This window comes from Thalassophryne amazonica, chromosome 7 (genome assembly GCF_902500255.1).
Source record: "Thalassophryne amazonica chromosome 7, fThaAma1.1, whole genome shotgun sequence".
NCBI lineage: Eukaryota > Metazoa > Chordata > Actinopteri > Batrachoidiformes > Batrachoididae > Thalassophryne > Thalassophryne amazonica.
In genome coordinates this window covers 4,361,334-4,384,145 of record NC_047109.1, presented here as the reverse complement: position 1 = coordinate 4,384,145, position 22,812 = coordinate 4,361,334, and the positions used below count along the sequence as shown (strand labels likewise).

The window sequence follows — 22,812 nt, the reverse complement described above, 5'->3', positions numbered from 1 at the left end:
TAAGGAGATAATTGGTGAATCGCTGCTGATGCTCTGAAATGACGCATGCACAGCGAAGACAGGTGGACCGAGATATATTGGGGGGCCGTTCGGTTGTCGCAGTCTGATTCTGGTCGGGAGCACCAACGAGAGTCAGATTGTGACTAGCACTTTAAAAGTTGAAAGAGTCACAGCGCTTCATTCATTCACGTCAGCATTTAGCACAGACGTCAGCGCTGTGCACGCCATGAAAATAAATCCCATAATCCACCAAGACAGCAATAAAATTAATGTTAAATTACTCTGTTTTGCCTCTGTGTGGAGAAGAGAGACCGCGTGGCAGTGTACGTGCGCTCAGTGACGTGCTCCTCGATATTTAAATGTTCCACCTGCCAAACAGAAGGATTCTGCTGACGGTGGAAACACAAACCAGGCCAGACTCAACGATTCCCTCTTGTACTGACCCGAACCACTCGGTGGAAACAGGACTGTCAGCATACGCTGGATAAATCATCAAGGTGTGGCAGGGCCCTTCATCCAATTACGGGTCACAGAGGGAGGAGCCTATCCCAGCACTCACAGGGCGTGAGGTGGGGGTTCACCCTGGACAGGACGCCAGTCTGCCACAGGGTCAATTTAAAGTTTCCAGTCCATCTAACCTGCGTGTCTTTGGATTTTGGAGGGCACCCACACAGACACGGAGAGAACACGCAAACTCCACACAGGAAGGACCACAGCTGGGAATCGAACCCATGACCTTCTCGCTGTGAGGCAACAGTGCTAATCACTAATCCACCATGCAAATTCAAGGAGGTTAACAAGACAGCAAAGAAGGGGCGTGGCCACAAAACAAGTGTTACAGAGACATATAAATTACATTCATGTAAAAGTACTGAATGAGACGTGTGTGTGTGTGTGTGTGTGTGTGTGTGTGTGTGTGTGTGTGTGTGTGTGTGTGTGTGTGTGTGTGTGTGTGTGTGTGTGTGTGTGTGTGTTGCAGAGCCACACCTCGCTGTACGCTTGGTATGCATGTTGCATTGGGCCCCCCCGACCCACCCATGTTGGTGAGAAAAAATTACAAAATAAAACAAAACGTCCATGAGAGAGAGTTGTGAGAACAGCAGTGAGGTGAAAGTGTTCTCTCCAGGTTTGAGGTTGATAAATATAAGTGTGGTTTAGTCTCAGTCTGACACTACCGGACACAGAGTTAAAGAACATCTTAAATAACTCACTCAGCAATAAAACTGTTTCAGAACAGTAGCAGGGCCTGCATTACAGCAGACTTTTATTGTGAAAGTCAAAGCGTCATTGTTTAATTTGAAAGCTTTCAGGCAACAGGAATTAAAAATTAGTGGTTTTGCTTCAAAATTAGCATTGAGGGATTTTCCAGAGTTTGAATCATGTTTCAGTCAGCAGTGAAGACGAATAAAACCTGATCTTTTGTCCCGTGTGCAGGAGGTTTAAGTGTTTTCAGTCCGTCAGTCAGGTAGGATGGCTCGACGTTTTGCTTTGGGTCTGAGACAGCAGGGTCACAGGGTCAGAGCACAGTGCACATACAAAAAGGAAAGGCAGCAGCCCGGGGTGGACACCGACAATAAAGAAATCTAACATATATATGCTGCACCACGTGTGTTTCACATGATGGAAACTTCTTCTGTGGAGTAATAATGAACGTATGTTTTGAACACCTAAAGCCTTCAGTCAGTATTACTGAGTGTCCTATTTTTACTCTTACAATTCTGTACTCAGTGGAATTGAGGAAGAATATAAGAAATCTGTTTACTTTGAGGAAAAAATAATATAAATCAATGCTAAAATAGCTTCAACCATATGAGCACTGTGTTGTTTAGAACTTGTTTAATTATTAAGATCCTGTTGTCTTATGTACAGTTTGTACATGTTCAAATCAAATCATCATTTGTTCAAGTTGTGCAAATCAAGGAATGTTTGTAGATCAGCCTGTGTGCTTTTGCACGTATTAATGAGACAAATTTAACTCCACAGGAAGTTAGCTTTGAGTTAGCAGGCATGGCATTGTCTGTGAAATGTCTTGTAAATGACTCCAGAGGAGTTATCAGGTTACACAAACAGCGTTTTCACTTTTATAAGTGTTTATTTTTTGCTAGCTTTTACATAATATGTAAGAAACATGTATATAAACACACAAAACGAAGCGGTTTTGGAGAGACCAGCCACTGACATCACAGTGCAGCTCTTCTCTGATTGGCTGTCACCTGTGGCACTCAAAAACAACAGATTGAAACAGTATGTGACTTTTTAACCTCTTAAAATGCCTCCTGCATACAGTATACCACAACCAATCACTTTTTACCAAAACTGGAGCAACTTTAACTTTTGACCCCTGTACAAACTGAAATGGATCTTTGTCACCATTTTTGCTGTTTTTACCCCATAACTCCAGAACATTCAGTCACAGATAGTCCAAACCTTACCTTTTTGGAATCATTATGATCAGACATATAATGTGTTATAGTTTTCAACATGATTGGAGCATTTTAAAATTTTTACTCCTGTGTAATTCTTTATTGACCCCTGTAGGGCATTAGAGGTCAGCTCCAGGATGGCTCCATATCTGAAAATAAACATTAGCTTAGAATATGTGTGCCAAATTCCATGCTTTTATCACAAAATGAACACTTGTTATGGAAAGTGTAGTTAAGCTGCTCCACTAAGTGATTGATTCAACATACTGCAGCTAATGGCTAATGTTAGCTGATAAACGTCTTTTCAATTACTCACCTCAGACAAATTTGCAGAAGCTTCGTTGCTCAAACTCATTACTCTTGTGGATATGACTCAGACAGAAAACATGCATGCTAATGGTGTTAGCATTTTTAGCTTCACCCCATTACCTCCACTTAATGTATAATTAGTGGAAAAAATACACAACTCATAACTTTAATGTCCACAACAAAGTAAACTGTGCTGTTTCATTTTTTTTTTTTTTTATCAACTGTTTATTGATTTTTTACATATAGAAAATTAGATGAAAAATGGAACAACATTTTTAAACCGTTCCAGGGCAAGAGAAACAAAAAGATGAAAGTAGACGAATGTACATCTGTGTATATGATAATTATTAATTCAGATTAGGAGAGCCACATCATGGTCCCAAGTAGATGTTATAATAAGGCTTCTTCTAGGTCAGACACAGTTTGGTTCCACAGGTTGATAGTTTCCTCCTTGGCATTGTGGATTCTTGCAGTAGACAATTCTAGATAAGCAATGTCAATAAAAGTTAGAACCCATTGACGGTGAGAAAGACAATGGGGGTGTTTCCATCTACCAGCAATCATTTTTTTTGGCAGCTGTCAAACCAGCAAGGAGAATTTTTTTCCTGATCTTTCCGCAAGCCAAGGAGAGACATGTCATTAAGTAGTAAAACCTGTGGTGTACAAGGAATATTACATGAAAGTAACATAGATAAGCTATTGCATATAACACTCCAAAAAATAGAAACACCTGGGCATTCCCACACCATGTGAAAATAAGTGCGTAATGCATTTGTGAGGCACAATGTACAATTAGGGTCCGTTTTCAGTTTCATGTTGAAGAGCCTTCAGGGTGTCATATAGGTTCTGTGAATAAAGTTCAAATGTATTTGCTGATGGTCTGGATTCTTAGATGAGCAAAGCACTGAGTTCCATATTGTTTCCCAGTTGAAATCCAAAGGTAAATTGGGAATATCATTCCTCCAGGTAGGATGTTTTTATAATGGCACGAAAGACTCTTCCACAAGGTGATTGTACAGTTTGGAGATAATACCTTTTGATATACCAGATCTATCCACAAATTTCAGCAAAGGATGAACATGGAGAGGAGACTGCCATGGTACTCCATACGCTTTCATAGCGGTTCTCAACTGTAGGTAAAAAAAAAGAATGAGGAACAGTGTATATTGAACCGGGTGCACAGATCTTCAAATGAGAGAAGGCCCTTACAATCAAACATATCACCAAAAGAGTGTATGCCTTTATCATACCACTGTTTACCTTGCACTTGTTTTATGGGACATTTATTAATAAGAATAGCTTCATTGTTAAAAACTGGAGAATGTAAATTCCACTTTATTGTTACTCCACACGCTTTTTCAGCAGAGCGCCAAACTGCGATGCAATGTAATAATAGAGGACCAAATCGTGTATAGCACGTATTAGGGGGAACATTTGCAAATAATAATTCGGATAAGTCTCGTGGATGAGCAAGAGATTCATCTAATGATCGCCACACCACATCCAAAGAGGTGTCATACCAGGCTTCTAGAGATCGCAGTACAAAGGCCCAGTGGTATAGTTTGAAATTTGGTACTGATGTTGTGTGGGCCGCCAGAAGAGGAGGTACTGCTGGCCCACCACCAGAGGGCGCCCTGCCTGAAGTGCGGGCTTCAGGCACGAGAGGGCGCAGTCGCCTCACAGGAGCAGCCAGGGTGACAGCTGTCACGCATCACCTGCAACAGCTGTTACCAATCATCTGATCAGCAGGGGAATATCAGCAGGACGACGTCTCCACCTCTTTGCCGAGATATCGTTCTACCTGGAAGGTAACGTACTCAGCTGACTGTTTGACAGTGATCTTTTGTGACTTTTGTGCGTTGTTTAGATAGATAACCTGTAAGTTGGAGAGGAAATGGCGTCTCACTAATTTATAAGATCTTCACTTAGCCTGGAAAAAGAGTCTGTTGCTCTATAAAAAAGCCCTCCATAAAGCTAGGACATCTTTCTACTCATCACTAATTGAAGAAAATAAGAACAACCCCAGGTTTCTTTTCAGCACTGTAGCCAGGCTGACAAAGAGTCAGAGCTCTATTGAGCTGAGTATTCCATTAACTTTAACTAGTAATGACTTCATGACTTGCTTTGCTAACAAAATTTTAACTATTAGAGAAAAAATTACTCATAACCATCCCAAAGACGTATCGTTATCTTTGGCTGCTCTCAGTGATGCCGGTATTTGGTTAGACTCTTTCTCTCCGATTGTTCTGTCTGAGTTATCTTCATTAGTTACTTCATCCAAACCATCAACATGTTTATTAGACCCCATTCCTACCAGGCTGCTCAAGGAAGCCCTACCATTATTTAATGCTTCGATCTTAAATATGATCAATCTATCTTTGTTAGTTGGCTATGTACCACAGGCTTTTAAGGTGGCAGTAATTAAACCATTACTTAAAAAGCCATCACTTGACACAGCTATCTTAGCTAATTATAGGCCAATCTCCAACCTTCCTTTTCTCTCAAAAATTCTTGAAAGGGTAGTTGTAAAACAGCTAACTGATCATCTGCAGAGGAATGGTCTATTTGAAGAGTTTCAGTCAGGTTTTAGAATTCATCATAGTACAGAAACAGCATTAGTGAAGGTTACAAATGATCTTCTTATGGCCTCGGACAGTGGACTTATCTCTGTGCTTGTTCTGTTAGACCTCAGTGCTGCTTTTGATACTGTTGACCATAAAATTTTATTACAGAGATTAGAGCATGCCATAGGTATTAAAGGCACTGCGCTGCGGTGGTTTGAATCATATTTGTCTAATAGATTACAGTTTGTTCATGTAAATGGGGAATCTTCTTCACAGACTAAAGTTAATTATGGAGTTCCACAAGGTTCTGTGCTAGGACCAATTTTATTCACTTTATACATGCTTCCCTTAGGCAGTATTATTAGACGGTATTGCTTAAATTTTCATTGTTACGCAGATGATACCCAGCTTTATCTATCCATGAAGCCAGAGGATACACACCAATTAGCTAAACTGCAGGATTGTCTTACAGACATAAAGACATGGATGACCTCTAATTTCCTGCTTTTAAACTCAGATAAAACTGAAGTTATTGTACTTGGCCCCACAAATCTTAGAAACATGGTGTCTAACCAGATCCTTACTCTGGATGGCATTACCCTGACCTCTAGTAATACTGTGAGAAATCTTGGAGTCATTTTTGATCAGGATATGTCATTCAAAGCGCATATTAAACAAATATGTAGGACTGCTTTTTTTGCATTTACGCAATATCTCTAAAATCAGAAAGGTCTTGTCTCAGAGTGATGCTGAAAAACTAATTCATGCATTTATTTCCTCTAGGCTGGACTATTGTAATTCATTATTATCAGGTTGTCCTAAAAGTTCCCTAAAAAGCCTTCAGTTAATTCAAAATGCTGCAGCTAGAGTACTGACGGGGACTAGAAGGAGAGAGCATATCCCACCCATATTGGCCTCTCTTCATTGGCTTCCTGTTAATTCTAGAATAGAATTTAAAATTCTTCATCTTACTTATAAGGTTTTGAATAATCAGGTCCCATCTTATCTTAGGGACCTCGTAGTACCATATCACCCCAATAGAGCGCTTCGCTCTCAGACTGCAGGCTTACTTGTAGTTCCTAGGGTTTGTAAGAGTAGAATGGGAGGCAGAGCCTTCAGCTTTCAGGCTCCTCTCCTGTGGAACCAGCTCCCAATTCAGATCAGGGAGACAGACACCCTCTCTACTTTTAAGATTAGGCTTAAAACTTTCCTTTTTGCTAAAGCTTATAGTTAGGGCTGGATCAGGTGACCCTGAACCATCCCTTAGTTATGCTGCTATAGACGTAGACTGCTGGGGGGTTCCCATGATGCACTGTTTCTTTCTCTTTTTGCTCTGTATGCACCACTCTGCATTTAATCATTAGTGATCGATCTCTGCTCCCCTCCACAGCATGTCTTTTTCCTGGTTCTCTCCCTCAGCCCCAACCAGTCCCAGCAGAAGACTGCCCCTCCCTGAGCCTGGTTCTGCTGGAGGTTTCTTCCTGTTAAAAGGGAGTTTTTCCTTCCCACTGTAGCCAAGTGCTTGCTCACAGGGGGTCGTTTTGACCGTTGGGGTTTTACATAATTGTTGTATGGCCTTGCCTTACAATATAAAGCGCCTTGGGGCAACTGTTTGTTGTGATTTGGCGCTATATAAAAAAAAAAATTGATTGAATTGATTGATTGTTTAGCTGACTCCTTTTCCAACGAGTGGTGGAGATAGTTTTCCTGCCGTGCGGATTCCTGGGTGCAGACGCGCCCACATTTAATTGTTTTTTTGTTTCTCGCCAGCAGTACCAGGTCCGACACGCGGAGGCAGTGGCCACCTGGGAGTTCGGGACTTGGCGGCTCCAGTATTCCCGGGGTCTGGTGGCGGAGGAAATCGTGTGGTTCCGGTTCTGCTTTGGACAGACGTCTCCTATCTTCGAGCCTGCCCACACGACACCTTTTGTGATTTGGCTTTTGTCTATTGTTGTAATCTGTTGTATTTGTTGTGCCCATTCACAACATTAAAGTGTTGTTATTTGACCTCATCCATTGTCCGTTAATTTGCGCCCCCTGTTGTGGGTCCGTGTACCTACACTTTCCCAACAACTGACATGCCTCCTGCTGCTCTATTACGTTGGACTGTGGAAAATTTAATGCAAGGCCACTTCCCATTCCAGATAAATGTACTGACAGCTTTATGAAGCCTATTCCAATAATGAGGTGGAGGTGGTAACGGGATCAAGAAGCTAAGAAAATTTATACGTGGCAGTACATTCATTTTAATTATTGAAATACGTGAATGAAAGGAATTTGGCAATGACAACCACCTTTCTAGATCACTTAAGATTTTGGATAGGGCACCTTCATAGTTTGTTTTTACAATAGTATGTAAGGATGAACAGATCTCAATACCAAGATACTTAAATTCTCTTACAACAGGGACAATGGCAGGCAAGGTGCAATTTCTCATAGTGTCATTAAGTGGCAAAAAGGGTGATTTATCCCAGTTAATTCTGTAGCCTGAAATATTACTGAAAGAGCTAAATATTGAAAGTAGATTGGGGATTGATTGAGCATTTCCTATATATAGCAGAGCATCATCTGCATATAAAGAAATGTGGTGTTTTGTGCCATTAAGGACAATTGGAGCAATATTATCAGATAAACGAATGGTTTGTGCCAGAGGTTCCAGTGAGAGTGCAAATAGAAGTGGGCTTAACGGACAGCCTTGTCTAGAGCCCCTGGCTACAGAAAACGTTGATGAACATATTTTACCAGTTAGCACCATTTTTATGAAGTCAGGCCCCAGACCAAAAGAGTGCAACACAGACCAAAGGTAGCACCATTCTAAGCGGTCAAAAGCCTTCATTGCATCAAGTGAAAAAACACCAAAGGGCTGTTGGGTTGTTGTGGCACCATGTATTATGTGCAGTAATCTCCTAAGATTGTCTGAGGCAGTACATGATTTAATGAAGCCTGTTTGATCGCAGTTGACCAATTTGGTCATAAAAGGTTAGAGCCTACGGGCTAACACTTTGGCAAAAATTTTTAAATCAGAGTTGAGAAGAGAGAGAGGCCTATAATTGGAGCATTCCTGCAGGTCCTTATCTTTTTTTAACAATAATGATATCAATGCAGTATTTACATCTCTTGAAAAGGATCCAAATTCCAAAGCAGCTTGAACCATATCAAACATTAAAGGTCCGAGATGGTCCCAAAAAGTTACATAAAGCTCTGGTGGTATACCATCGAGGCCAGGCGATTTTCACTTACGCATATCTGACACAGCCTCTTTCAGTTCAATTAATGTAAATAGGTTGGTTGATCTTACGCAGGTCTTCATTATTTAATCTGGGTAATTTGGCATTTTCAAGAAAGTTATTGCATGTTTGTTCATTGTGTAGTACTTCAGAGCTATATAACTTAGAATAAAAGGAGGAAAAGACAGAATTAATATCTAAAGGTTCCACTAAAATTTGCCCATCATTGTCCCTGATGGATGAGATGTCAGAGAACTGCTCATCTGCCCTAAGTCTGAGAGCAAGTAGGTGACTTGGCCTTGCTCCATTAAAGTAGTAATTTTGCCTGGTTTTATGTATTAAAAATTCCGCTTGGTGTTTGAGAATATCATTAATTTCTTTTTTTAATCAAATCATGTTGGATAACAATATCATCATCATAACTTTTCTGCAATAAATTATCAAAAACTTTAAGTTTACTTTGTAAAATATGCAATTTAGCTGTTCTAGATCTTTTAACCTGACAGGTGGAATGAATTGAATTATTGCGGATAAAACCTTCAATGGAATCCCACAAGATTCTGGGATCAGCAACAGAGCCCTTATTTATAGCAACAAATTCACTCAATTCAACTATAAACTGTTGTTTAAAACTATCACTTTGCAGTAGAGTAGTATTAAAGCACCAGCGTGGAGCACGTGGAGGGCATGATGTTAAAATGGCACTAGCAATTAGAGCTTTGTGGTCGGATAAAGCAGTCGGACTATGAAAAACTGCGGAAATATTTTCAAAGCAGCACGAAGAAGTAAATAAATAATCAATTCTAGACAATGATTTATGTCTAGCTGACCTATGAGTATAATCCCTAGTGCTAGGATTCATCATGCGCCAAAGAGCTACCAACCCAGTATCAGTATACCATTGCTTGAGTGCCTCTGATGCATGTTTGTGATTTAGATTTTGATAAAGACCCGATCAATCAAGAAAAGGATCAGCCACCGTGTTAAAATCTCCAGCTACCACAAATTTGAAATTTGGTAATTCAAGCATTATTTTGGTTAAACATTCATAAAATACTTTATCATAATTGTTAGGTGTGTATACAGAAATAAAAGCCAAATTTGTCCTTTAAATATGCAATTTTGCAATGGCGATTCTTCCTTTATTATCAGACCAACAATCTAAAAGTCTAAACTGTAGGTTTCGACGGCAGATGACAGTCACACCTTTGGATTTATTGGAGGCGGACGAAAATGCTATAACCTTATAAAATGTATTTGCTAATCGATTGATGTCAGATTTCAATAAGTGGGTCTCTTGGAGCATAGCGATCTGGATGCCGTTACTACGAAAATAATTTAAAATGGCCACTCTTTTTACTGGGTTATATAGACCCCCAACATTGAGAGTTAGTATTTTGAAATTAGTGGTATTTGACATTTAATTAAAAAAAAACAAAAAAAAAACACCTGAGCACAGATCATACATCATACAAGCACTGCCCTGGACCTGAACAAGGAACTCAACCTGAACAAGAAAAACTAGAATATTACTAAAATACAAACTGAAGATGAGGAGAAGATAAGGCTCAACCATATCAAACACTCCTATGGAATATGAAAAAGAAAACGCCCCCTATATTCTAGGCTGCGCAGAAAAGAAAATAAATAAAAGAAGGTTCTCAAATCTACCTAAAGTGCCCTTCCCTGTCTGTCATGAGCATAGGCATAAAAATTGTGTCCTTCAAAAAATAGGTAATTATGAAAAATTAAATGGAAAAGGACAAATGTTCCAGAAATAAATAACATTCCTGCTTAACATGACAAATTTAAACATAGAATATTAACATCTTATGTTACGAGAGTCAGTTAACACTCACCACTGCACTTTTGTTCATTGAGTGATAACTCTACTTGTCCCTGTGGGACACAGCGCTCCCAAGGAAAGCTCTGGCCCGTTGGGGCTCTGTAAAATATTCCTTTATCCCGTTCATTTCAAAAGACAAGACTGCAGGAAAAGCCATGCGAAGTCTAATATTCCGCTTTATGAGATACGTGCAGACGTCGTTGAAGCCTCTCCTGGCGAGTCGGACCGCTGGTGGGATGTCAGGCACTATGCAGAGAGGTCAATCCTCATGCTGCAAATTCCCCACGTGTTTAGCTGCAGACAGTACCGTGGTAACATCCCTGGGGCGATGAAACTCGATAATGACGGGGCGAGGGCGGCCGTCAGCAGCAGGTGGACCAGATGTGCGGTGAGCACGGTCAATGGAGATGTCAGAGACGGGTAGCTGCAGAAGTGTGGGAATAAACTTTCCAAAAAATAAAATGGGGTTAGACCCTTCCGCAGACTCTCTCAGGTTCAAAATGCGAATATTATCCCTCCTTGAATGAGCCTGGAGGTCCAAAACTTGCGAAGCTAGCTCTGAATTGGACTTGATCAGCTCATCCACTCTGGCTTTCAGCGGCGCCATGTCATTCTCTAGTACGGAGATGCGGTTCTCTGCCTCGGCTTGACGTACCCCGATAGTCACATGAAGCTGCTACATCGTCACTGCGTTTAATAACGACGTTTTTACCATCAAGAGATAACTCCAGCCTAGCAATGGACCGATCTATGGCTGTCTGAGAGCGTTTTGCTTCTGCCGCAATCGTTTCAGAGATGTGTTGCAGCAATGTCCCGCTAACAGGCTCGCTAGTGTTAGCAGTGGGGCTAGCATTTCCCGGTTCCTCTGGAAAGTCTTCCGTAAAGTCACGAGGTGGATCAGTCCATAGTTGTTTTTGGGTCTTTGGCATTGTATAAGCTTTATTGGTTGATTTTTAGCCAAAAAAGATGTGATAAAAACGGACATGGCTATATTTTCAGGATACAGACAGGGAGTAGACAAAAACACTACTTATCACGTCGCCGCCATCTTGAGAAACCTGTTTCATATTTCTTTATATTTTAAGAAATATATTTATTGTCCCACATCAGAAACATTTCAGCATATGCAGAATGAATGAATGAATCTACCAGACTTAAAAATGTACACATTTAAATTTGACCTTTATTTAACCAGGTCAGTTCCATTTAGACTGAGACCTCTTTTGCAAGGGAGACCAGGACAATTATAAAGTTTCCAGTCCATCTAACCTGTGTGTCTTTGGATGTGGGAGGGAGCCCACACACACACACACACACACACACACACACACACACACACACACACGGGGAGAACACGCAAACTCCACACAGAAAGACCACAGGTGGGAATTGATCCCATGACCTTCTTGCTGTGAGGCAACAGTGTTAACCACGAATCCACCGTGCTGCCCTTTACGACATTATTCATGCTGTTTTATTTGTCTAAAAATAAATGCCCATGGTTCCATATAATCTTAATCAAGAAATTATCTCAACAACAGATAAGTTATGGTTTTTATTTATAGATGAACATCAAATATTTCTAAATCTTTTTTTATCATTAATTTTAATTTGGATTCATTTTAATTACAAGTTTTCTAATTCAAAATGTAACTTCAAAATGTACAGTAATCAGAAATTAATCTTGAAGTAAAAACACATTTGTAAGGATTTGAAGGCCCAGTCACACGGCACTTAACGAAGGGCAACGAAGCCCAAACGAAACAAGAAATCTGGACTTTCGTTGGCATCGTTTAACCTTCACACAGCTTTGTTCCTGCAGCTGCCGCTTCATCAGGATTTTTAAACTGTTGAAAAATTTGAACAAATTCTGCTGAAAACCTCAGTTCTTCTGTATTTCGTTTTGCTCTTGTTCTTGACATTTTTTATCATTTGCTTAGTTTTTGTAACGTTAGCATTTAGTTTGACTTCGTTCGACCAGCTGAATGTTTTCACACAGTACAAAAGTTGGTTTGTGAGCGCTGCTGTGGACGAGCTGCAGCGATGTGGGGCTTATGCCACTGCGTGTGATGTTCTGCTGCTGTCATGTTGTGGTGCTAGCGGTCAGGAAGAATTTGCCGGCCTCCTTCACCAGTGCACGGCAGTCTGTGATCGTGGTGTTGTTCCAGCGCTGTCCACACCTGAGGAGAGAGTTGCTGCAAAACAAAGTCCGGCCGGTGTCCTGTCAGGAGCTGCAGCATTCTGTCCATGAACTCTGAAGGGTTTGCTGTCCTCCAGCCCATGCAGAGAGAAGAGCCTGCTGGCACTTTCAGTTTGACAGTTCAGACGTTTGGAGGTGATCCTTGATTGCTGCATATTTCTTCACAGCAGGGGGCAGCAGCATTATCAGCTTAGTTTATGTGGAGCTGATGGCCAACACGATGTAATAATAATTTGTGTGGTCTGCTCTGATCTCAGAGCGAACTGCTCCTCGGTTTGTGCAAACCAGGTGGCAGTTTACAGAAGTGTGACTTTGAGCATCAAGTGTAAAAAAAAAAGAAAAAAAAAAGTTCAGCAGTGGACATTCTCGTGTGTGAACAGCTTTGATCCACAGAGATGTGACATATAAAAACAGAAAACCCAGTGTGATCCCTTACCAAAAAATAGTACTGATAAGTATATAAAAAGTAAACTAGAAGTATACTTGAAACATACTTGCATATACTGGTGGTTGGCTCTCACTGCGGTATTGTATCACTTCCTGTTCCGGAGCACAGCGGTGTTTTTCTGTATCTGTTAGCTGTTTAATCTGCGCAGTTAGATTGATCTAGTTATCTAGATTACGATTTGTTTCCCAGTGTAATCTTTACATGCCTTAACTAAAGCACTCCTTCTGCTGAATCACCTCTAAATTATTTACACATTATTCACTTTGCGTGTTTTTAGGAATCCGCTAGCTTAGCGTAGCTACTAGCTCTTAGCCGATTTAGCATGGTGGCTTCTCCTGTCTCTCCTGCACTTTTCTGCTCTGGGTGTGAAATGTTGAGTTATTCCTCAGCCTCCTTTAGCAGTAACGGTACTTGTAATAAGTGTAGCTTATTCGTAGCTTTGGAGGCCAGGCTGGGCGAATTGGAGACTCGGCTCCGCTCCGTGGAAAATCCTACAGCTAGCCAGGCCCATGTAGTCAGTGCGGACCAAGGTAGCTTAGCCGCCGTTAGTTACCCCCTGGCAGATCCCGAGCAGCCGGGAAAGCAGGCTGACTGGGTGACTGTGAGGAGGAAGCGTAGCCCTAAACAGAAGCCCTGTGTACACCGCCAACCCGTTCACATCTCTAACCATTTTTTCCCACTCGACGACACACCCACCGAGGATCAAACTCTGGTTATTGGCGACTCTGTTTTGCGAAATGTGAAGTTAGCGACACCAGCAACCATAGTCAATTGTCTTCTGGGGGCCAGAGCAGGCGACATTGAAGGAAATTTGAAACTGCTGGCTAAGGCTAAGCGTAAATTTGGTAAGATTGTAATTCACGTTGGCAGTAATGACACCCGGTTACGCCAATCGGAGGTCACTAAAATTAACATTAAATCGGTGTGTAACTTTGCAAAAACAATGTCGGACTCTGTAGTTTTCTCTGAGCCCCTCCCCAATCAGACAGGGAGTGACATGTTTAGCTGCATGTTCTCCTTGAATTGCTGGCTGTCTGAGTGGTGTCCAAAAAATGAGGTGGGCTTCATAGATAATTGGCAAAGCTTCTGGGGAAAACCTGGTCTTGTTAGGAGAGACGGCATCCATCCCACTTTGGATGGAGCAGCTCTCATTTCTAGAAATCTGGCCAATTTTCTTAAATCCTCCAAACCGTGACTATCCAGGGTTGGGACCAGGAAGCAGAGTTGTAGTCTTACACACCTCTCTGCAGCTTCTCTCCCCCTGCCATCCCCTCATTACCCCATCCCCGTAGAGACGGTGCCTGCTCCCAGACCACCAATAACCAGCAAAAATCTATTTAAGCATAAAAATTCAAAAAGAAAAAATAATATAGCACCTTCAACTGCACCACAGACTAAAACAGTTAAATGTGGTCTATTAAACATTAGGTCTCTCTCTTCTAAGTCCCTGTTGGTAAATGATATAATAATTGATCAACATATTGATTTATTCTGCCTAACAGAAACCTGGTTACAGCAGGATGAATATGTTAGTTTAAATGAGTCAACACCCCCGAGTCACACTAACTGTCAGAATGCTCGTAGCACGGGCCGGGGTGGAGGATTAGCAGCAATCTTCCATTCCAGCTTATTAATTAATCAAAAACCCAGACAGAGCTTTAATTCATTTGAAAGCTTGACTCTTAGTCTTGTCCATCCAAATTGGAAGTCCCAAAAACCAGTTTTATTTGTTATTATCTATCGTCCACCTGGTCGTTACTGTGAGTTTCTCGGTGAATTTTCAGACCTTTTGTCTGACTTAGTGCTTAGCTCAGATAAGATAATTATAGTGGGCAATTTTAACATCCACACAGATGCTGAGAATGACAGCCTCAACACTGCATTTAATCTATTATTAGACTCTATTGGCTTTGCTCAAAAAGTAAATGAGTCCACCCACCACTTTAATCATATTTTAGATCTTGTTCTGACTTATGGTATGGAAATAGAAGAATTAACAGTATTCCCTGAAAACTCCCTTCTGTCTGATCATTTCTTAATAACATTTACATTTACCCTGATGGACTACCCAGCAGTGGGGAATAAGTTTCATTACACTAGAAGTCTTTCAGAAAGCGCTGTAACTAGGTTTAAGGATATGATTCCTTCTTTATGTTCTCTAATGCCATATACCAACACAGTGCAGAGTAGCTACCTAAACTCTGTAAGGGAGTTAGAGTATCTCGTCAATAGTTTTACATCCTCATTGAAGACAACTTTGGATGCTGTAGCTCCTCTAAAAAAGAGTGCCTGACTCCGTGGTATAACTCACAAACTCGTAGCTTAAAGCAGATACCCCGTAAGTTGGAGAGGAAATGGCGTCTCACTAATTTAGAAGATCTTCACTTAGCCTGGAAAAAGAGTCTGTTGCTCTATAAAAAAGCCCTCCGTAAAGCTAGGACATCTTTCTACTCATCACTAATTGAAGAAAATAAGAACAACCCCAGGTTTCTTTTCAGCACTGTAGCCAGGCTGACAAAGAGTCAGAGCTCTATTGAGCCAAGTATTCCATTAACTTTAACTAGTAATGACTTCATGACTTTCTTTGCTAACAAAATTTTAACTATTAGAGAAAAAATTACTCATAACCATCCCAAAGACGTATCGTTATCTTTGGCTGCTTTCAGTGATGCCGGTATTTGGTTAGACTCTTTCTCTCCGATTGTTCTGTCTGAGTTATTTTCATTAGTTACTTCATCCAAACCATCAACATGTTTATTAGACCCCATTCCTACCAGGCTGCTCAAGGAAGCCCTACCATTATTTAATGCTTCGATCTTAAATATGATCAATCTATCTTTGTTAGTTGGCTATGTACCACAGGCTTTTAAGGTGGCAGTAATTAAACCATTACTTAAAAAGCCATCACTTGACCCAGCTATCTTAGCTAATTATAGGCCAATCTCCAACCTTCCTTTTCTCTCAAACATTCTTGAAAGGGTAGTTGTAAAACAGCTAACTGATCATCTGCAGAGGAATGGTCTATTTGAAGAGTTTCAGTCAGGTTTTAGAATTCATCATAGTACAGAAACAGCATTAGTGAAGGTTACAAATGATCTTCTTATGGCCTCGGACAGTGGACTCATCTCTGTGCTTGTTCTGTTAGACCTCAGTGCTGCTTTTGATACTGTTGACCATAAAATTTTATTACAGAGATTAGAGCATGCCATAGGTATTAAAGGCACTGCGCTGCGGTGGTTTGAATCATATTTGTCTAATAGATTACAATTTGTTCATGTAAATGGGGAATCTTCTTCACAGACTAAAGTTAATTATGGAGTTCCACAAGGTTCTGTGCTAGGACCAATTTTATTCACTTTATACATGCTTCCCTTAGGCAGTATTATTAGACGGTATTGCTTAAATTTTCATTGTTACGCAGATGATACCCAGCTTTATCTATCCATGAAGCCAGAGGACACACACCAATTAGCTAAACTGCAGGATTGTCTTACAGACATAAAGACATGGATGACCTCTAATTTCCTGCTTTTAAACTCAGATAAAACTGAAGTTATTGTACTTGGCCCCACAAATCTTAGAAACATGGTGTCTAACCAGATCCTTACTCTGGATGGCATTACCCTGACCTCTAGTAATACTGTGAGAAATCTTGGAGTCATTTTTGATCAGGATATGTCATTCAAAGCGCATATTAAACAAATATGTAGGACTGCTTTTTTGCATTTACGCAATATCTCTAAAATCAGAAAGGTTTTGTCTCAGAGTGATGCTGAAAAACTAATTCATGCATTTATTTCCTCTAGGCTGGACTATTGTAATTCATTATTATCAGGTTGTCCTAAAAGTTCCCTAAAAAGCCTTCAGTTAATTCAAAATGCTGCAGCTAGAGTACTGACGGGGACTAGAAGGAGAGAGCATATCTCACCCATATTGGCCTCTCTTCATTGGCTTCCTGTTAATTCTAGAATAGAATTTAAAATTCTTCTTCTTACTTATAAGGTTTTGAGTAATCAGGTCCCATCTTATCTTAGGGACCTCATAGTACCATATCACCCCAATAGAGCGCTTCGCTCTCAGACTGCAGGCTTACTTGTAGTTCCTAGGGTTTGTAAGAGTAGAATGGGAGGCAGAGCCTTCAGCTTTCAGGCTCCTCTCCTGTGGAACCAGCTCCCAATTCAGATCAGGGAGACAGACACCCTCTCTACTTTTAAGATTAGGCTTAAAACTTTCCTTTTTGCTAAAGCTTATAGTTAGGACTGGATCAGGTGACCCTGAACCATCCCTTAGTTATGCTGCTATAGACGTAGACTGCTGGGGGGTTCCCATGATGCACTGAGTGTTTCTTTCTCTTTTTGCTCTGTATGCACCACTCTGCATTTAATCATTAGTGATCGATCTCTGCTCCCCTCCACAGCATGTCTTTTTCCTGGTTCTCTCCCTCAGCCCCAACCAGTCCCAGCAGAAGACTGCCCCTCCCTGAGCCTGGTTCTGCTGGAGGTTTCTTCCTGTTAAAAGGGAGTTTTTCCTTCCCACTGTAGCCAAGTGCTTGCTCACAGGGGGTCGTTTTGACCGTTGGGGTTTTACATAATTATTGTATGGCCTTGCCTTACAATATAAAGCGCCTTGTGGCAACTGTTTGTGATTTGTCGCTATATAAAAAAATTGATTGATTGATTGATTGATATACTACTTTTTGGTAAGGGATTGCAAATGGCTTCATTCTGCATTGAGACAGACAGAGAGAGACAGCTCTCTCTGTCTGTCTCTGTCTCTCTCTGTCTCAACGCTGAAACAAGATGGGAGGCTTTAAGTTTGCTTGTGACTTAAGTGGCAATATTTTGTACTTTTTTTGAGTGGATGGGGAGACACAGAAGGACTCTGAGCTTAGCGAGCTGATGTTTCCAACCCTGACAAGGAAACAGTGTCCCGTTTCCTTTACCGTTTTGAGGAAGGAGTGCATTTCTACAACGCAAAAAAAACAAAAAACAATGTAGGCAGGAGTGTGGCAAGAGCTACACACAACAGAACACATACATTAAAAGCAAACATACGCAGCTGCAAGCAAATCTACAAACGCAACGACAAGCGAAAAATGCTGAGTATGCGCGCATTTTGGGTGTCGAGACAGCGATTAGAGTTTTGGTATTTGAAAGATTTGACTAATATTTGGTGTGTTTGGCTTGTGTATTATTTTGGTGGAGTATTTAGCATGTGTGGTTAGTGTGGTGGTGTTTTTGTTTGTTTTGTAAAAATGAGGCATCTTATGAATGTTGAGCAAGACAGAGCGCACTGTGCGTTGTTAGTCACTGTGCGTTGTTAGTCACTGTGCGTTGTTAGTCACTGTGCGTTGTTAGTCACTGTGCGTTGTTAGTCACTGTGCGTTGTTAGTCTGAACCAGACAGTGAGGTTTCGTTTTGTTCCTCTTTCGTTCCTTTTGTGATTGCTCGGCAGGCTATTCAGTGATGGGAAAAGTCAAAAGCTCATTCGTCCACCTTTTCTGGACGATTTGTGACTTTTTACGTTTTTACCTTCGTTCAGGAATCATCGTATGTCGTGTGACCGAGCCATTAAGGTGGCCAAGAATTTGAAAACAGAGACTATTGATAGCTCCAAAGCTTTGGCCAAAGCGAGGAAAACTCAGACGTGAGTGAAGGTTGAACAAGTTGATGCATTAATGTTCCATAAATACTCCTGTTGTTCCGTTTGAATTGATACTGGGAATGATTATTTTTGAGTTCTTTGAACTGTCATTTCATTTACTGTGTCCTTTTCTCAGCCACAGTGATTGTCTTTTTTTGTATTAAAGACCAGTAGGTTTGTGAAAAGACGGGTGGAAAAATTGACCTGAGTCAACAAAAAATTTTATTTTTTCGACATTGATTTTTTTTTTTTTTTTTTTTTGTGAGTAAATAGACCTGAAAATTAACCAGAATGCATCTGAGTTTTCAGTTTTCTTCTGGGAGAGAACCCCAAGAACCCCCACCACCACCACCAGGGGTTTCAGACCTTGAACAAAAGTTTTCATGGTTTTTTTTTCTGTGGCTCACTTTCATCACTGACATCACAGTGCAGGTCTTTTATTGGCTGTCACACGTGTCACTCAAACACAAAACGGATCAGAAGATAAACCAATTTAACTATATATATATATATATATATATATATATATATATATATATATATATATATAGTTAAATTGGTTTACTTGCCATGTTGCAAGTAGATCTGACCCACAACTTGCCACATGGCAAGTGGCCTCGAATGTGAAGCTTCAAACCCTGGACCTGTTGGGACCACTTCTGGTGTGCTGGACATATGTACCATTACACTTTGACCTGTAATTCATCTTCTCGTCCTGTAGGATTTTGCCGTTTGATGGCGACAAGTTGACATGTTTGGAGTGCAACACCAACGCTTCAGACTTCAGCGCCCACTATCCAACGCACGTCCACTGTCTGCTGTGTTCCTACAGCACGTGCTGCTCCAGAGCCTACGCCGGCCACATGATCGAGTAAGAATCCTGCAGCATGACACCTACTGTTAGAGCCTGTGCCAGCTACATGATCAAGGAAGAATCCTGGTTCCTACACCTACCGCATAGAGCCTAGGCCGGCCGCGTGATCGAGTAAGAATCCTGCAGCACCGACACCTACCGCATAGAGCCTAGGCCGGCCGCGTGATCGAGTAAGAATCCTGCAGCACCGACACCTACCTCATAGAGCCTAGGCCGGCCGTGTGATCGAGTAAGAATCCTGCAGCACCGACACCTACCTCATAGAGCCTAGGCCGGCCGCGTGATCCAGTAAGAATACTGCAGCACCGACACCTACCTCATAGAGCCTAGGCCGGCCGCGTGATCGAGTAAGAATACTGCAGCACCGACACCTACCTCATAGAGCCTAGGCCGGCCGCATGATCGAGTAAGAATACTGCAGCACCGACACCTACCGCATAGAGCCTAGGCCGGCCGCGTGATCGAGTAAGAATCCTGCAGCACCGACACCTACCGCATAGAGCCTAGGCCGGCCGCGTGATCGAGTAAGAATCCTGCAGCACCGACACCTACCTCATAGAGCCTAGGCCGGCCGTGTGATCGAGTAAGAATACTGCAGCACCGACACCTACCTCATAGAGCCTAGGCCGGCCGCGTGATCGAGTAAGAATCCTGCAGCACCGACACCTACCTCATAGAGCCTAGGCCGGCCGTGTGATCGAGTAAGAATCCTGCAGCACCGACACCTACCTCATAGAGCCTAGGCCGGCCGTGTGATCGAGTAAGAATACTGCAGCACCGACACCTACCGCATAGAGCCTAGGCCGGCCGCGTGATTGAGTAAGAATCCTGCAGCACCGACACCTACCTCATAGAGCCTAGGCTGGCCGCGTGATCGAGTAAGAATCCTGCAGCACCGACACCTACCTCATAGAGCCTAGGCCGGCCGCGTGATTAAGAATCCTGCAGCACCAACACCTACCGCATAGAGCCTAGGCCGGCCGCGTGATCTAGTAACAATAGTGCAGTAATACTATAGCACCAGTGCACTGTGGTATTACAGCAGTATTCTTACTCGATCCCGAGGTGTGGTTGGGTCGGTGCCTGGTGCGCGGCGTGCTGTCGGTAAGGAAACCTCCCTGATTCTTGCTCATAAAACAGGTTTTGTGGCAAACCTCTGAGAATTAAAAACCAATGACTTCTTCCAGTTTTTTTAGACACTGGATCCAAATCTGCTCGTTGGCTGTGAATTCCTGCAGTTTATCACAAAAATACTTTTAAAATAATGAAAGAACCCACAAAGCATTGTGTTGTCAGCGTAATAAATGATGTAGCTCTGGTCGGCCAGCGAACAAAACGCAGGCTTAACATGTGATCACCCCAAAAACCTACATGGCCACCTCCGTGGAGAGCATGACTGACGGATTTCAGGTGTGATTTTATACATTTTGATCCATTTTACAGGTTTAAAAAAAAAAAAAAAAGCAGGTAGAAAGAGAGCAGAAGGATCAGTGAACTCACCTTTTTATTCCTCTGTGGTACAAAATTCCAGACATCATGTGCTGCTGATGACATCATAAAGTCGCAGGCTCCACCTCCTCAAAATATCCATAGTATGTTTACACAAAGAAATGGTTTATTTACAGTTTAAAACGTCTCTTTAAACTGCTTTCATTGAATAATCTGTTTCAATTAAATTCATTCTTGGTCAGTTTTGATCAGTAAATTAGTTCTGAAATTTTCACTTTGTGACACTTTAATTAAAGTGCTGCTGCACCAAGTTTATTAACAGCAGTTTGTTGCCAGTTTTTATTTTATTTCATTTTTATTGACTGCACTGTAAAAATACCTTTCTGTTTTTGAACATTTAAGATCATCAGTAATTTCTTGGACACATGAGGGTGCTGTTACTGTGATGTCAAAGTGTCTCCCTCAGGAGAAATTTGCCTGGGACAGAGGGGTCTGTTGCACAACAACACATCCAACACACACCACCCATGCACCAAAAACAACCACGTAATAGATCAAAATACAAATAAAAAATAAAATACAAATACATAATCAATATAAACCATATTGATCCTCTCCCTCCCACCTCCCCCGTCTGATCAGACTGATGATTAAGTTGATCATCACAGAACCTACTGTGGACAAACTGTACATGAATTACTGACCAATTCCCATTTAAGTAAAAATGGAAGCCTTGCTACTGTCAAGACAGGAAGTTTGTAAAATGTGTAAAAAAAAATAGAATTTTGCCTGGGCTGAAGAGGATGAACATCTTAGTGCAAATTCCGCAGCATGACCTCGTACTATCTTCCCTGAGTTATCTGCTGATTTACGAGCTTCACTGACAGTGGAATAAACTAAAGTTTATCTCGGTTATATTCACAAAGAGGAACCCTGAACCTCCTCCCTGAGTTCAGTAAAATATATTCAGAGTGCAGCACATGAGACGCATCTGATAAGATATTGTCTGCACGTCTGAGACCTGCCTGTTCAAACAACTCTTGTGTCACCATACCCATGACTTAGTATTTAGTATTTGTATATAGTAGTAGAATGGTATCACTCATGCTTCCTTTTGTACACAAACTGATGCTCTACCTCAGTACGAGGCCTCCTGGATGAACAGTTTCAGTGTTTGTTTGTTTTTCCCACCAGAATTCACTGAGAAGAACATTTATAGTGCAACAGATAACTGTAACAATTGTTCATTTCTGGAAACAAGCACCAAAATTGGCACACATAAAAAACTGAGTATCCACTTGAATTTTCAATAGGCGGCCAGGTAGGGGTCAAGTAAATTTAAAAATGTTCCAGTCATATTGAAAAATATACCACATTATGTGTCTGATCATAAAGATTAAAAAAAGGTATAGTTTGGACCATGTATGACTGAATGTTCTGGAGTTATGGGGTAAAAACAGCAAGCATGGTGACAAAGGTCAGCTTTAGTTTGTACAGGGGTCAAAGTTAAAGTTGCTCCAACTTTGATTAAAAAAAAGTGGTGCAAATTATTGGTTGAACTAATAGGATTAATAAATGGAATAGTTTTGACTTTGTTGAATCTGCAAGGTAAAGGTCAAACAAGGTCGACACCCATTGGATTCTATGACATGTGACATCTGTACAGTGGTGGGCACAGTTCTGCTAATCTGCTGATTAGCAAAGCTAACTATTTTGTTAGCTGATTAGCTTTTCAGCTAACTTTGAAAGCCATCAGCAGACCAATTACGTTCTGCTAAATTTAGTTCCAATAACTTTTAGACCGCTAACATAGTTTTGTGGGCATAGTG

The 22,812-nt window shown here is 41.3% G+C and overlaps 1 protein-coding gene across 1 annotated transcript in view; it reads left to right on the top strand.

Annotated features, from left to right (window-relative positions):
• Positions 1 to 22,812, top strand: part of pogzb (pogo transposable element derived with ZNF domain b) — a 130,893-nt gene that overhangs the window by 73,558 nt on the left and 34,523 nt on the right. Inside the window, exons 15-17 of the mRNA XM_034173485.1 lie at positions 10,564 to 10,789; positions 18,559 to 18,663; positions 19,382 to 19,531. Of these exons, the coding sequence (XP_034029376.1) occupies positions 10,564 to 10,789; positions 18,559 to 18,663; positions 19,382 to 19,531 (481 nt within the window). The remainder of the gene's footprint in view (positions 1 to 10,563; positions 10,790 to 18,558; positions 18,664 to 19,381; positions 19,532 to 22,812) is intronic.